The 13,917-nt window shown below is 36.8% G+C and overlaps 1 protein-coding gene across 1 annotated transcript; it reads right to left on the reverse strand.

The window, feature by feature from the left end:
* Positions 1 to 3,199: 3,199 nt before the first annotated feature.
* Positions 3,200 to 8,556, reverse strand: LOC141821330 (squamosa promoter-binding-like protein 15). The gene is made up of 11 exons (XM_074708741.1): positions 8,293 to 8,556; positions 7,439 to 8,170; positions 6,945 to 7,138; positions 6,097 to 6,866; positions 5,936 to 6,010; positions 5,738 to 5,845; positions 5,539 to 5,656; positions 5,258 to 5,393; positions 5,036 to 5,180; positions 4,321 to 4,923; positions 3,200 to 4,136 (listed from the first exon to the last, which is right to left on the reverse strand). The coding sequence occupies exons 2-11, from the start codon at positions 8,068 to 8,070 to the stop codon at positions 3,717 to 3,719; spliced, it is 3,201 nt and encodes a 1,066-aa protein (XP_074564842.1). The 5' UTR covers positions 8,071 to 8,170; positions 8,293 to 8,556; the 3' UTR covers positions 3,200 to 3,716.
* Positions 8,557 to 13,917: the final 5,361 nt, after the last annotated feature.

Genomic DNA, 13,917 nt, shown 5'->3' on the forward strand with positions numbered 1-13,917 from the left:
ATTTTGATACCATGGAGAATGTGCTCTCGTGTATTTTCATTACAATAAATAAATACATAATATTTCTTTTTAAAAAGTAAATTATAATTTCTTGCAAATTATTAGCCAATTCCAATAAAAACTAATTATATTTTTTGGCAATATTTTTTGAACTAATGGTCCTGTGAAAGCCACGTGGAAGGAATGAAATTTTTGTTGGAATAAAAAAATAAATCTCGAACTGTTTTTGTTTTAAATGAAAATTAAGTGTCCTAATCATCATATTAAAAGCGGCATAATAATTTAATTTTTACAAAAAGGGACAAAATTTAAAGCCTCTTTAGAACAAATTGAATAATGCTTTAAGAAATTAATTAAAACTCAATATATTAGAAAATAAATTAGACTATAATTATGTTATACGATAGAAATTAATCGTGCTATAATTTTAGGGTATTTTTTTCTCTCTTTAATTTAAGATGATAGTCACACATATCAATTATGAATAAATGTCAATTTATTTTCACATCCATATTAATTTTATCATTATCTTTTTTTAGTTCGTACACGTTTTAAGTGCTAAACAAGATATCCCCATCATTCATTTATATAATTTTATAAAAATTGTCGATTCATTTGTCCTCTATTTGTGTGAGTGTTTTTGTATCAAAAATACTTGTGATAATCTTTTAGAATCATTGAATCGATACTAAATCTAGATAAAAATATTAGATTAATCTCCTCCTTAACCCAATTTCGAGGCATGATTGAGTTGGTTACTATATGACATACTTATTAAAGTGGACAAGGGTTGAATTTTGACGAAGCCAAGGTAATATCCTCCTCGTAGTGGTTAATTGCAGCTTCTCGATTTACCTCTTCACTGATGATCGTGAAATCAATCATGCGGGGCCGTTGGATATTAGATTCTACCTTTTTGCTGAAATGAAAATATACGATTGTCCTCGGGGCAACAGTTAAGATTTCTCCGATAGATTTAAAAAATCTTAAATTCCAGACTCAGCTGTGGTATACTATAAAGATGATTTTTCCTTCTAGTAAATAGTGAATATAAACCTATTCTCTTATGTGAAAGATGAAATTCGTCACCTCAGCAGTCTCATACGATCGGTTTTATGACGATTTGTCAGAAGATAAATCTAGAAGATGCAGTTGACCATGATAGAAGAGGATATTATCTCAACCTCATTACAATTGAAAATTTTTATTCTTTTATACAATTTTGTTCCTGTCGTAACTAAGTCAGCTATGTCCGAAAACTTAATTGATATAAACCTAGTTGGAAAGGAGTGAATTTTGGCGATTATCTCTCTCGCACACTCATGCCAGCCATCATCGTGCACGTCAGATTCACCGAGTTGCGCGTAAGCGCCAATCCAGGCGACACGGATTCTTAACCATCACAACAGTCCTTGCGTCGTTTTCAGTTCACGTGTCATCATCCTATTGGTCTCACGATAATTTCATGTCCGCAACGGAGTCAGCTAATCCCTCGATCCCGACCTGCTCCCTCTTCAATGCGTTCGTGTTCCTCCGCGTTAATACCGTGAATGAGTCGCTGTCACGAAGCGGAGCCCACACGCCGAAGCCTTATCCGTTTCGACCTCGGCTTATCACGATAACTTATGCGATAGATCATTCGTCGTGCTTATTCCAGTGATACGTCCACGTTCGTATCAGTCGCCTGTTGGCCTTTAAATACGAACTCGTTGTAACCGTTGGAAAAATCCTAATAACCCTCGAAGCTATTAATAGCACGGTTAAAATCGAACGGAACCGGATAAATCAAAAATTAAATAAATTAATTTTTTTTAATTAATCGAACTAATCAAATTTTTTAATAAAAATCGAATAAATCGAACTGATATTTTATCGGTTAATTCAGTTTTTAACTAAATTTTTAAATATCATGAAAATTTTACTAATTAATTAGGGATTTATAAATTTATTTATTTAAAATTTATAAATTATTTTTTTAAATTTGAATAATTTGATTAACCGAATAAGAAATTTTAAAATCGAAATCGAACCATATTAACTGATTTTTATAAAAAAATAACTGAATTTCTGAAATAACCGAACTGAATTTTTTAGTTCGGTTGGAACATAATTCAAGTTTATTCAGTTTAATCGAATTGTTACCCACCTCTAGTTGAGAATATCGACGAAGTCGAGACGATCCTCTTCTGTAATAGTCAACTGCAACTTCTTGATTTATCTCCTTACAGATGGTCATGAAACGATCGTGTGGAGTCGTTAGGGCGATGGATTTCACCTTTTATTGAAAAGATGAATAATTCAATTAAAATCGAAATGAATTGAATTAATTGAAATCGAACCGAATCAAATTTTTTTAAATTAAACGAACCGATCGAATTATTAAAATAAAAATAAACAAATCAAACCAATAAAATATCGATTAATTCGGTTTTCAATCGAGTTAACTGAAATAATCGAATTTTTTAAGTATTATGGGAGATTTATTAATTAATTAATAATTTATAAAATTTACATATTTAGAATTTATAAATTATTTTTTTATTTTGATTAATTTGATTTAATGGAATAAAAAATTTTAAAATTGAAATTAAATTAAATTAATCAATTTTTTATTAAGAAAATTAAATTTCTAAAATAATTGAATCAAATTTTTAAATTTGATTGGTTCTATGACGTTGATCCATTGTAAATTTGAAACACAAGTCCTTATCTCCATTGATTAAGCATAACCATAAAGACGATATAAATTGTTCGTCGCACACTTTTACTTTATGTTCTTATCTTCACCATAAAGATACTTCTATATTAAAGTCTTTTAATTTCTCTATTATCAAAGATTGAAGATTACAAATATGTAGTTGCTCAGTCATTTGTGCTTAAACTCATATTGGAGTCCTTTTTCTTGGCATTGAATGGAGCAATAATTTGGCCATTTTCCTTTAAAAAATAATAAATCCTAATCAGTCTCATGGACTCAATCCTTGGGGATGGCCAGCCTCGTCCCCATAAATTTCCCATCAACTATCAATGTAAATCGGAAAGACCATTTTCCTTCAAAAATGCTTATAGAAGCAAATTATCCCTTATTATTAGAGTTAAAAAGTATAATAACATTCCTCAACTTCAAACTTCATTCAATCCTTGACCTTCGCTCCAAGTGAACTCCTCTCATTTTGATTAGGGGTGAGTAAAATCTCAATTAAATCAAAATAATCGACCGAACCGACCGAATTAGAAAATTTGTAGAAATATCACAACATACATAGCCATTCTGATGGTGGGTGTGGTACGTTGAACTGTAAGATATTTGCGAAACTAAAGGAGCTTCCACTCGATCATGAAGAGACACAAAAGAGGATAAAGGTAACAAATGCACAATTTAGCCATTCACAGCCAACTCAAGGATTAAGCCTGAGGAGTACCATCTTCTGCTTGTGTCTGCGGGTGCCGCCAATTGAACACAAGAACATTAGTTTGTATCAATTCTGATGGTGTTCGGAGAGCAATCGTTAAGAGAAATCTAAATGAATTCTTCGGAAAGGAGCAAAGTTAAAACCCCTCGAGACCATCCTGCTCTACATCTGGAGAATACTTTGCAGGTCTCCATTGCACCGCATAGTGCATCAATTTTCGCTGGAGTTTGCCACCTCTGCCTTTCGTCGGAATCAGAAGGCAGCAGCGCGATGAGTAACCACCTCCGGATGCAATGTGAGTAGCTACCTCGGGCCAAAGTTGAGTTCCTCCCACCTGAATGGATCCCCACTCCCAGTCTGTGGCGAACCTCGGAGAAGTAAGCAGACACAAACACACACTGCAGCTATTGCAAGCATTGCGTGGACATACGGCCGCTGAAGCAGCCCCGTGCGAGGCGTTCGTCTAAGCAGCACAGTTCTGGTAATGGCACATTGCGCACAAGACCCTGACTCTAAAACTTGGGAACCATACCGTCTTGATTCTCCTCCCGCGGACGATGAGATCTTCTCGCCTTCAAATGATATTGTTATTTGTCCATTGTTCCTGTCAGCAAACTTCCTGGCCACCAGAGTGTTATAAGAAATGTTGTTCCTCGACAGTGCATACATGTAAGGCGACTGATGATCGTCATCAAGTACCGAATTCCAGCACTTCAAACCAATCTAAAGAATCAGAGAAATAAATAAGTGAAAATGCCTGATAAGGTTGCGAAAGCAATAGAAATGGCAGTGACAAATGTAGACATGATCGAAGTCAGTATGATCAAATTATTTGATTGGTTTCGGGATTGGTTGATCATAGAATCTAAGAGAAGAAAAAAGGTAGCAAAATGAAAACTAATCTTACCTCTTGTGGATCATTAGTGAGCATATCAACCATGTCGATTGAGTCCTCCATAGAAGCGGCCATATGCAATGGTGTAATGCCACCAGGTCCAGCCATGTTTGGTGGGAAAAGATACACCTTTGTCGCGTAACTTCCGTGAACTACAGAATAATGAATGAGAAGATCTAACATTTTCTTGCACTTTCTCTTAACTGCTCTGTTCAACAGATGAACTTCTGAAAGCAGTTCAAGTGGCTCATGTTTTGAAGAGTCATCCTTTAAGCTTCTTTGCACGAGAATATCAAGAAGAGTACGAATGAGAGTGCACCAATCTCGTTCGACCGAAAAAGTTAAAAGGTACTTAAACCGTGAAATTGAGAAATCAGAAAACAGCAGGTTGGATGATGCATGTGTCCTCTGGAACAGCCAGCCAAGTTCATTTAGGAAGTGTAGGACATCCTTCTTTGACCTGTACTGAGGACTATTACTAACTTGATCTTCTGTGATGGCATCTGTTGTCTGAAAATTTCGGTGAAAATCTACTTCAAGGGTTCTCAATTCCTGGCAGATATTTTCGTTGGCGATAATGATAGGAAAGCTGTTTCCTCTAAAACCATTTTCAACCTGAACATAGAAATCAGCAAATTGAGAGCATAGCTGAGAGCATAGCTGTTAGATTACAGGAAATTACAAACAGTAGGCACATGCTTTTGAACATTGCTTATATGGCGATCACCTCAATGAAACAACGGCCTAACTGCTCTTGGAACCCTCCAGGAAAGTCAAAGCTCTCCACGCAAGAATCGTCATATATGGTGCCAGGGTATGTGGAGCAGAGAACTTCTTTCGACATGTATTTACCCCTATATGTGCAATGAATCCTGCAAAAGTGAAGAAAATGAGCAAAAAGAACAAGTTCATGCATTATCTGGAACAGCATTGCAATGTCTCAACTCACTTGGTGCTGGGAACAGTCAAATTGCGACCTTTAAGAACTAGGGAAGTTTCCTTCCCAGCTACAACAGCAACAGGTGATATAGAAGTCACTTCAGGAGCAGTCCATGCCCTCGAATTCTTAGATACACGAATCTTTCCTGCAATAAAATATTGATGCCAATGACCGGGAAATGAGATCTACTATTGAAAGATTCAAATTTCAACAGAGAGCACTCCGACCAATAAAAAAATAATTTGAAATCAATATAATGGGGTAGTATATACTTATAAGAGAAAACATACCATCCTTGTGTGACACCAGTTGTCTATTTGTACAAATCAAAAACCTCGCATTTCGCCAAAACTCAGTTTCAGAACATTGAATAAGAGAAGTGACACGCTGAAGAAGATCACTTTCAAGCTGCAAAACCAATATATTTATTAAGAATTTTACAAAGTAAACCAAAAACTATAAGACCGTCAGGGGAAAAATGCCACTAACTTCTTCCCATGCAATTGATGGCATCGATAAGTATATTGACAGGACAACACAACCAGGCCTGATGTAACTCTCCATCTCCAAAGGGCTGTTTGAGAGCCAATTCAATATCTGCAAATAACATCAAATTAAGTGCTAACAAACCATTTGATACCAAACTGTTCAAGGTAAAAAAAAAAAGGTAACTTTAATTTGCAGTACCTGAGCTCGAAGAGCATTTGGAAAACTACTAGGATCCTTGCCAAAGAGTTTGAAAATTATTTGCCCAGTTCGATCCTGTTAAGTCATATTGTTAGTCCAATAAGTAAATAAAATGGGTAATATGTTATCACTGAAATGTGTGTTACTACAGAGCAGGTTACCTGAACATCGGAGTTGGAACTCGATGGAGAGTGATCTGAGCAATTGGATTTATAGCCAACATGATCTGCTGATCTTTCAAAATTCTGAAAGAGATCAAGTGTTGCACTTGCACCATGAATGGTGCTTAATTCAACAGTTGCATTTTCTTCCCTGTAATGAGATCTTCCTGTATATTTCTCCTCTTCTAAGGTCGAATGCAGAGGGAATAATTTTTTTGTAACAGGGGATGAAGATGAAGGAGACCTCTCCTCAGTAGGGTTGCTACTTTCTGAGGATAAATACTTAATCGCAAATCCCTCTGCAGGAGGATTGTCATCATCAGAAGGTCCAAAAAGTTGCAAAGGCAAACTTTGGTGAGGTTGCTGGACCACCTGACGAGGTACATCCGTAGGAGATTGACTGATACCTTTACTTGTCAAGGCAACTGAAGAATACACATTGGTAGGTTTATCATGCAAATTAGCATGCAAAGAGGGATCTGCATTTTGTACTATGGCCTTAGGATTGCCACTACTTTTGCTGCTCCCTTGTGAAAGAGATGCAGGAACAGGAGTAATGGATGCCGCCAATGCTGCAGAGAGAACCGCCTTTATTGATTTCTCAAGGGAACCTAGAGGTGCATCTTGACATGTATTCAAATCAAAACCACCAGGTGTAGCTCTTTCAGAGGGGTCTCCACTAATTGAAGCACTTAATTTACTGATAAGCTGAACTAGGCGATCGCTATCAGGTGGAGGGGAGATACCACTTGGTTTATCATGATAATTACCTGCAATTGCAATACAAAATTATGAAGCAACCAACATGAAAGGCTAAGAATTCCAACATTTGGTTAAAGATAGCTAACCTTTCAAGGGACTTAACATAGCCAACAATTTCACAATATCCAGATTCCCGCTTATCCTATTTTCTTGGTTTTTAGGTGGCAATAGCTTAGAAGAACTGTCCTCTGGTTGACTCTTCCTTCTCCGCCGATTATGCCCTGCAAGCCGCCTTCTACAACTTCTCTTACCCTCATCAAACTCAGAAAGAAGATGAAATCTGGATTCCAGTTCCAAAGATTCATGTATCAGTATAAATAGGGTTCTACTATACTGGATATGTAGATTTAAGTCAGATCAAGAGTTCCTAAATAGGCGAACCAAATATTAGAAATAACAACATTTAAATAAATAAATGATGATATAGCAGGGAATGTAGCCATGATCAATCTTCATCTATTCAACTAAATTTGAAACAAGAGTTTTTACCAGAGATAAAATGCATTGCCAACATTCGAAGATGCGATAGAACTGTACAATGGAAACTGAAAACAAAAAATTGAGAGTAGAATCGTATTACCTACTACATTGTTGGCAGAATCTCTGCATCTGGTTTCCCACAAGGGCCTTGGTGGTCTTGCTGTGCACCTCGCACACCTTGTGGCGCCTATGGTAATCCTTGGCGCTCGACAGGTCGGTGCGGCAATCATCCACCTGACACATCGGATAATTGCTACTAGTCCCCGGCGTACCCGACCTCACCCTCTTGCTAGGCCTCGCCCCTGCTGGCTCCTCCACCAAGTTACTTCCGCCTCCTAGCTTCAGTGTTAGCTCCCCGTTATCTTCTTCCAAATCCCTTCTAGATTTAGAATCTTTCAAGCCCTCGTTTCCCTTGTTCGCCAGGTCAACCACAGCAGCGACTGAAGAAGAAGGGCGGGATCCCAGACAGAGCAAGTCCGCGCCATCAAGGGCCGGTGTGGCGGTGAACCTCACGCTATCCCAATCCCACACCTTGGGGTTCCAATTACCACTGGAATTAGAAAGGGCAGCGAACTGCTGGCTCTGGCTCTCCTGGGATTGGATATGTTCAAAGATGTGGTTTTTCCAAGGAAGGTCTCGCTTTTTCGCGAGAAGACGAGCGTCGTGAATGGCCTGGTGATGGTGGTGAAAGAAGATGGGAGGAGCGACCTGCGCTCCGACCTCTCCCTCCATCTCTCCAAGATTATTCAAACCCTAAATTCACACAAACACGCCTTCTTTTCCTCAGAATACTAGAGCCTCTTCCGATCCATCCCTCCGGCAAAATTTCAATCTGTGGAAGAAAGATATAAACAGAAAAACAAGGACTCATCAGAAAACCATCAAGAAGGAAGGAGCAAATCAACCAGCAGAAATCCCCAAACAAACATGAGCAAAGAACCTCCTTTCACTCACCAAACGCTGCTGCTCCAAGGAAACAAGCAAAGATCAGGCTAAAAGCCAGATAACAAGCTCGAAATCCGGATCTTTCGCCACGAAACGAAACAGATAATCAAAGCGATCTCGAGAAGAGACCATACCATCTCCGCCAAAGATTGATCGAGAGGAAAAGAACAAGTTGGCAGGATCTCTGTGTGTGCTCCGAGACTGGAGAATCCAATGAGAAATTTGCTCACTCCTCTTCTCCTCTGCCTCTGCCTCTGTCGTCCTTCGGTTCCTCTTCTGCTCTTCGCCAGCTAATCGCCGCGTGGCAGGGAATGTAATAAACGGCCAGGCCGTGGGCTATTCGCCAAGGACAAAGAAAAGTTGGCCTCTTGCGAATTGCGTGTGCATTATTTCTCGGTGTGGTCCCCATCGAATCTATTTTACCAATAAGCCCCTTGCAAAATGCAATATTCTTCCTTTTTTTTGGTAGTGAGATATTTAATATATTTAAGATGAATTTAAATTTAAAATGTATATTGTGTATAAACTCGAATAGATGTTATAATGTATATGAACTATCAATAATTGTTACAATGTATTTAAGATAAATTTATAATTTAAAATTTAAGATTTAAAATTGTAACGGTTATATAATAACTTTTACCAAAGGCGGATCCAGGATTTCATATTTGGGGGGGCCATATAATGAAAATGATATACTCATTTGAACAAAAGAATTACCCAAAAATACATATCAAGGGTCTAAGTACAAACTTACATATTCGGCTGAAACTCACCCGATTTACTTCTTCTCTTCGACTCTTCCGGTTTGCCCTTCAAGCCACTGCCGCCGCCGATTGACCCTGTTACCGGCACTGCCCAATCCACCCTTCACTCACCGGCGTCCTCAGCCACCTTGCAGATCGCCGGCAATCCAAGCTGAAGTTGTTGCCGCCGCGCCCGACGAAGACACGAAGAAGATGGAGGCGCGATCGGGACCCAACGAAGGCAGACTCACGATTTCTAGGTTTCCTTATCGGCTTATTGGGTTGGTTTAGGATCCAATAGATCAACAACCCATTAATCCTAAAACCTATTAACCAGTAACCCTAAAGGTTCAACTTGGGCTGGGGGGCCATGGCCCCCCGGGCCCCTTAATACATCCGCCCCTGACTTTTACAATTATTTTTAAAATGATTTAATAAAGTTTAAATAATTTTGATTAAGTTGATAAATAGTATTTCGATATAATATTGTTCAGAGATTCTAAATTTTAAACTCACTTTAAATACGTTGTAACAATTATTGAGTAGTTTCTGCACGTTGTAGTAACTACTAAATAGTTTTTATGTAGTAACTACTAAATAGTTTTTATGTGGTGTAAACTATAAATTTTAAATCTTAAACTCATTATAAATATATTGTAGTGATTATTGAATAGTTTCTACATGTTATAATAACTACTTGATAACTTCTACATGTAATAATAACTATCATAGCTACGATAATAATACTGAATCAAAGAGTACTTTCGAGATAAAATTATTAAAAAAACATCAATTTGATATTAATTAGAAATGAGATGCTGTCAATTTTAAAAATAATATAGATGAATAATTCATAATTGTTTAATGTCGGCAAATTATTTAGAAAAATAAATAAGAAAATAAAAGATTAAAATTTAATAAAAATGAATATTTTAAAGATTTATCCAATAAATAAAAGTAAAGAAGGAAATCATATCCGATAGATTAGTCGAGTTGTACCGAGTGAGCCCATGAAAGAGAGGTCGAGTGGGCTCATGAAACTCCCGGGACATAGCTGAGTTGGTTACGATGCAGTAAAGTTGCAGAAGAGGACAAAGGTTCGAATCTTGACGAAATCAAGCAATACCCTCCTGCGTCGTGACCAACTGTAGTTTCTCAATTTACCTCCTCATAAATAGTCATAGAGCAGATCGTGTGGGCCCGCCGTTAATATGACGAATTCGATCTTTTGTAGAAGAGTGGACTCATGAAATAGCGTTGATAATCTTTATTTAAAAATAAAATAAACTTACCAAATTGTACCGCGTGGGCCCAAGAAATTTCCAGCCAATAAGGGATAATAGTATTTGCGTAATGGTAGGTCAACGAAAAGTCGTCGGGGACTGTGTCAAAGTCAATTATTTGCGGTCGTTAAGAAAAAAGAAATTTAATTAATTTACGAGATAAAAAATATATATTATTTTACCATTATAATTATTTTTTTCGCAATTACAATAATTGTGGCAGACAAAAACGTACCGCCAAGAAAAGCATGAGATCTGGACCGTACGATCGTCACTATATATCCGACGCGAGGAACCGTCCTTTTTGCCCTTCATCTGTTCGTGCGCTGTCACGCTCATTGAGGGTAATGTTAGGAATATCAAAAATCATATATTATATGAAATAAGATAGTCGAATAAAAAAATATTTTTTAAAAATAAAGAGTAGAATAAAAAAATTAAGAATAAACTTTAAAAAATTTATTTCTATTCGAAAAATTCATGACCACGAGAATGTTAGAGTGGAGGAGATCGATCGATCAGAGCCGTGGACTCTGGATAAGTCGAGCTTACACGAAATTAGTGATGTAAACGTGGATAGAGACCAATCTTACTTAAGGTTATTTTAGTTCTAATCCGTTTAATTTTTTTTATTATCTATATAAATGTTTTATTTAGCTCACTAAAACATTCTTTCTATTTGATGTGGCAGATCTTGATTGACCCTACTTGACAATGAAGATCAAGAAATAAATCAATGTGTCAAGTTAGAAAGTTAATAGTCAATTTTAGGTGGATCATCTCGGTCCCTTAGTCTCTCTCTCAGTTATCCCTATCTCGGTCTTTCTCTCGGTTACCTCCATCTCGATCTTTGTTGGCTATTTCGATCTCGACCATCAATCCCTCAGTCTCTCTCTCGGTCATCCCGACCTTGAACATCTCAGTCCCTCGGTCTCTCTCTTGGTTATCCCCATCTCGATCTCTCTTGGCCATCTCAAAGTTGACCATTTCGGTCCCTCGGTCTCTCTTTTGGCCATCTCGACCTTAACCATATCGGTCCCTTGGTCTCTCTCTCGGTCATTCCAACCTCGACCATCTCGATCCCTTGGTCTCTCTCGGTTATCCTCATCTCGGTCTCTCTCGGTCATCCCGACCTCAACCATATTGGTCCCTCGGTCTCTCTTTCGGCCATCCCGACCTCGACCATCTTGGTCTCTCTCTCGACCATCCTGACCTCGACCATCTTGATCTCTCGGTCTCTCTCTCAACCATTCCGACTTTGACTATCTCGGTCTCTTGGTCTCAATCACCTCGGCCACTATATCTTTCTCAGCCTATCAGTCATCCCGAATCCAAAAGTTGTCAAAATCCCTCAAGCATGCGAGCCCTGCCAAAATATCAGAATGGTTGCAAGATTATCAAACTTGGTTCCCTGGATCTCCTCGTGTCTGCCCCTACAGTCAAATGGTAAAAATAATCAGCACTCCCGAGCTATAGGACGATTACGAGATTAACAGACTTAGCCTCTTAGATGCCGCATGTGGAAGCCACATGGCAGCGATCATCAGAACTTGTCCCCTAGGTGTCGACAGAGGTCTGTCTCTAGGCCGACATGGATATTCCTTCCTGTACGTATATAAACCCTTCCGTATGTATGAAAATAATTCTTCTCTCCTCAACTTCAGCAACTTCATACATCTCTCTTTCTTTTTTTATTTATACTGATTCGAACGTCGGAGTAGTCTGTCGAAAATCTCCGACACCCTACTAATCCATTTGTTTAATTTCTCTTCATGTCCCTTCACCGACGGGAGCAACGGTGCATGAGTTGACAGTTTATTTACTGATGGTTTGATAGTCCACGAGATACTACTGGAACACTATTAAATGTTGGGTTGCAAGGGTGCAAACATAGTCCCACATCTAAAACATATGAAAAAGATCATGGATTTAAAAGGATGAAAGATATCTCCATTAGAATAAAGCCTTTTGGGGAGAGCCTAAAAACAAAGTTATAAGGGCTTAAGTTCAAAGTGGACAATATTATACTATTGTGGAGATATTTTGATTCACTGGTTCTTATATTAAAATCCACCTTATTAAGTTTATGCATTGATGAGATTTAAAAATTGGAAAATTCTTTCCTACTTAGAAAATTTTGAAAAAACAATATTATTGAATTTTTAAATTTTAAAATAATTTTTTCACGGGAAGACTTAAATTTTCCAATCCACTTTGTTTTAAAAAAAAAATTAAAGAAAATGTTCATGTTCTTCATCTCAAACTGTTACGAAACCGTCCGATCAAAACACCAGGCGTGCTTCAATTCTGCTGTGGATTAATAGCCGCCCAGCAAGATTAATATATAAACTGAGCGGCACAGATTAATCTGTTAGATAGGTTATTGTATTTATATGATTATTATTGTTAGATAGTTTATTATACATATCTGTTAGATATATGTTGAGTTCATTAAACTCATTCCGTTGGTCTTATTTTTTTCAAATTGACGTCTGTTTCGAGAGTTGCGCTGCTAGTCCTCTATCGAGATGACATCGTCTTTGTTGGTTTTGGCTTTATTATGCTATGGGTCGTTATGTTTCAGAACTTGATCTAGTTCAGGTGGAATTTCGTATATGTGTTCGGTTTTTGATGTACTTATTTTATACTATGTTATATTTATGGATTGTGGTTGTATAAGGTTATTTGTGATCTTGTAGGCGTTATGACATATGTATATTCAGGTAATTATAATTGTTAAAGGGGAAGTGCTGCGAAATTTTTCAGATAACCATCTTCCGTGACATTTTTTCTTAAAGATAATCAAACAAAGAAGAGTGACTAGAAAATTTTCTTATCCTTTATAATTTCTTTTTATTCATGAAAATGTGTTATAATAATGCTAATTATAAATAGTAGATATATGTAAATGTGAATTAGATCTATTTTTTTCTCTTTGATTTTTTTCCTTCGGAGATTTTATAGTAAATATTTCATACTTAAATTATAATTTGATTTTTTTTACACTGCTACACTGATTATTTTGCTTCAATAAATGGACCTTGCTATTTACTGTACTAAAAAAGTGGAATGCTAAGAAAGACTTGGCGTGCAAGTTGCATCAGATGTCAACACTGTATATTTTGCAGTATGGAGTTGTAGATAATGTAAAGATTGTAGGATTCTCTCCCCAACTCTAAACTTATCATTAACATCGTTTACGGGAAAAAAAATATTAAAAAACACCTAAAAGATAATATTCTAGTAATTAAAGACTTCTCCTCCAAAACTTATTCGTGTATATTTTTATAAAATTTTAAATTAAAAAGTAATTTTTTTTTCATGAAAAATGATCATTAGAGAAATGCATCTTAGTTTGATAATGAACGGGAAGAGTATTTTTTGGCACTTTCGAGGCATAGCTGAGTTGGTTACAACGGAGGAGACTAGTAAAAAAAATAAAAGTTCAAATTTCAATAAAATCGAGTAATATTTTTTTCTGTCATAATTAATTATAATTTTTTAATTTATCTTCTCATATATAATTATAAGATTGATTATGTAACCACTATTTTACATAAGAGAAGAGTATTTTTGGGCTTCCTCTTCAAGTGTCAACATTTTTG

This window comes from Curcuma longa, chromosome 2 (assembly GCF_044706935.1).
Source record: "Curcuma longa cultivar G26 ecotype Majalengka, Jawa Barat chromosome 2, ITB_CL_G26_1.1, whole genome shotgun sequence".
NCBI lineage: Eukaryota > Viridiplantae > Streptophyta > Magnoliopsida > Zingiberales > Zingiberaceae > Curcuma > Curcuma longa.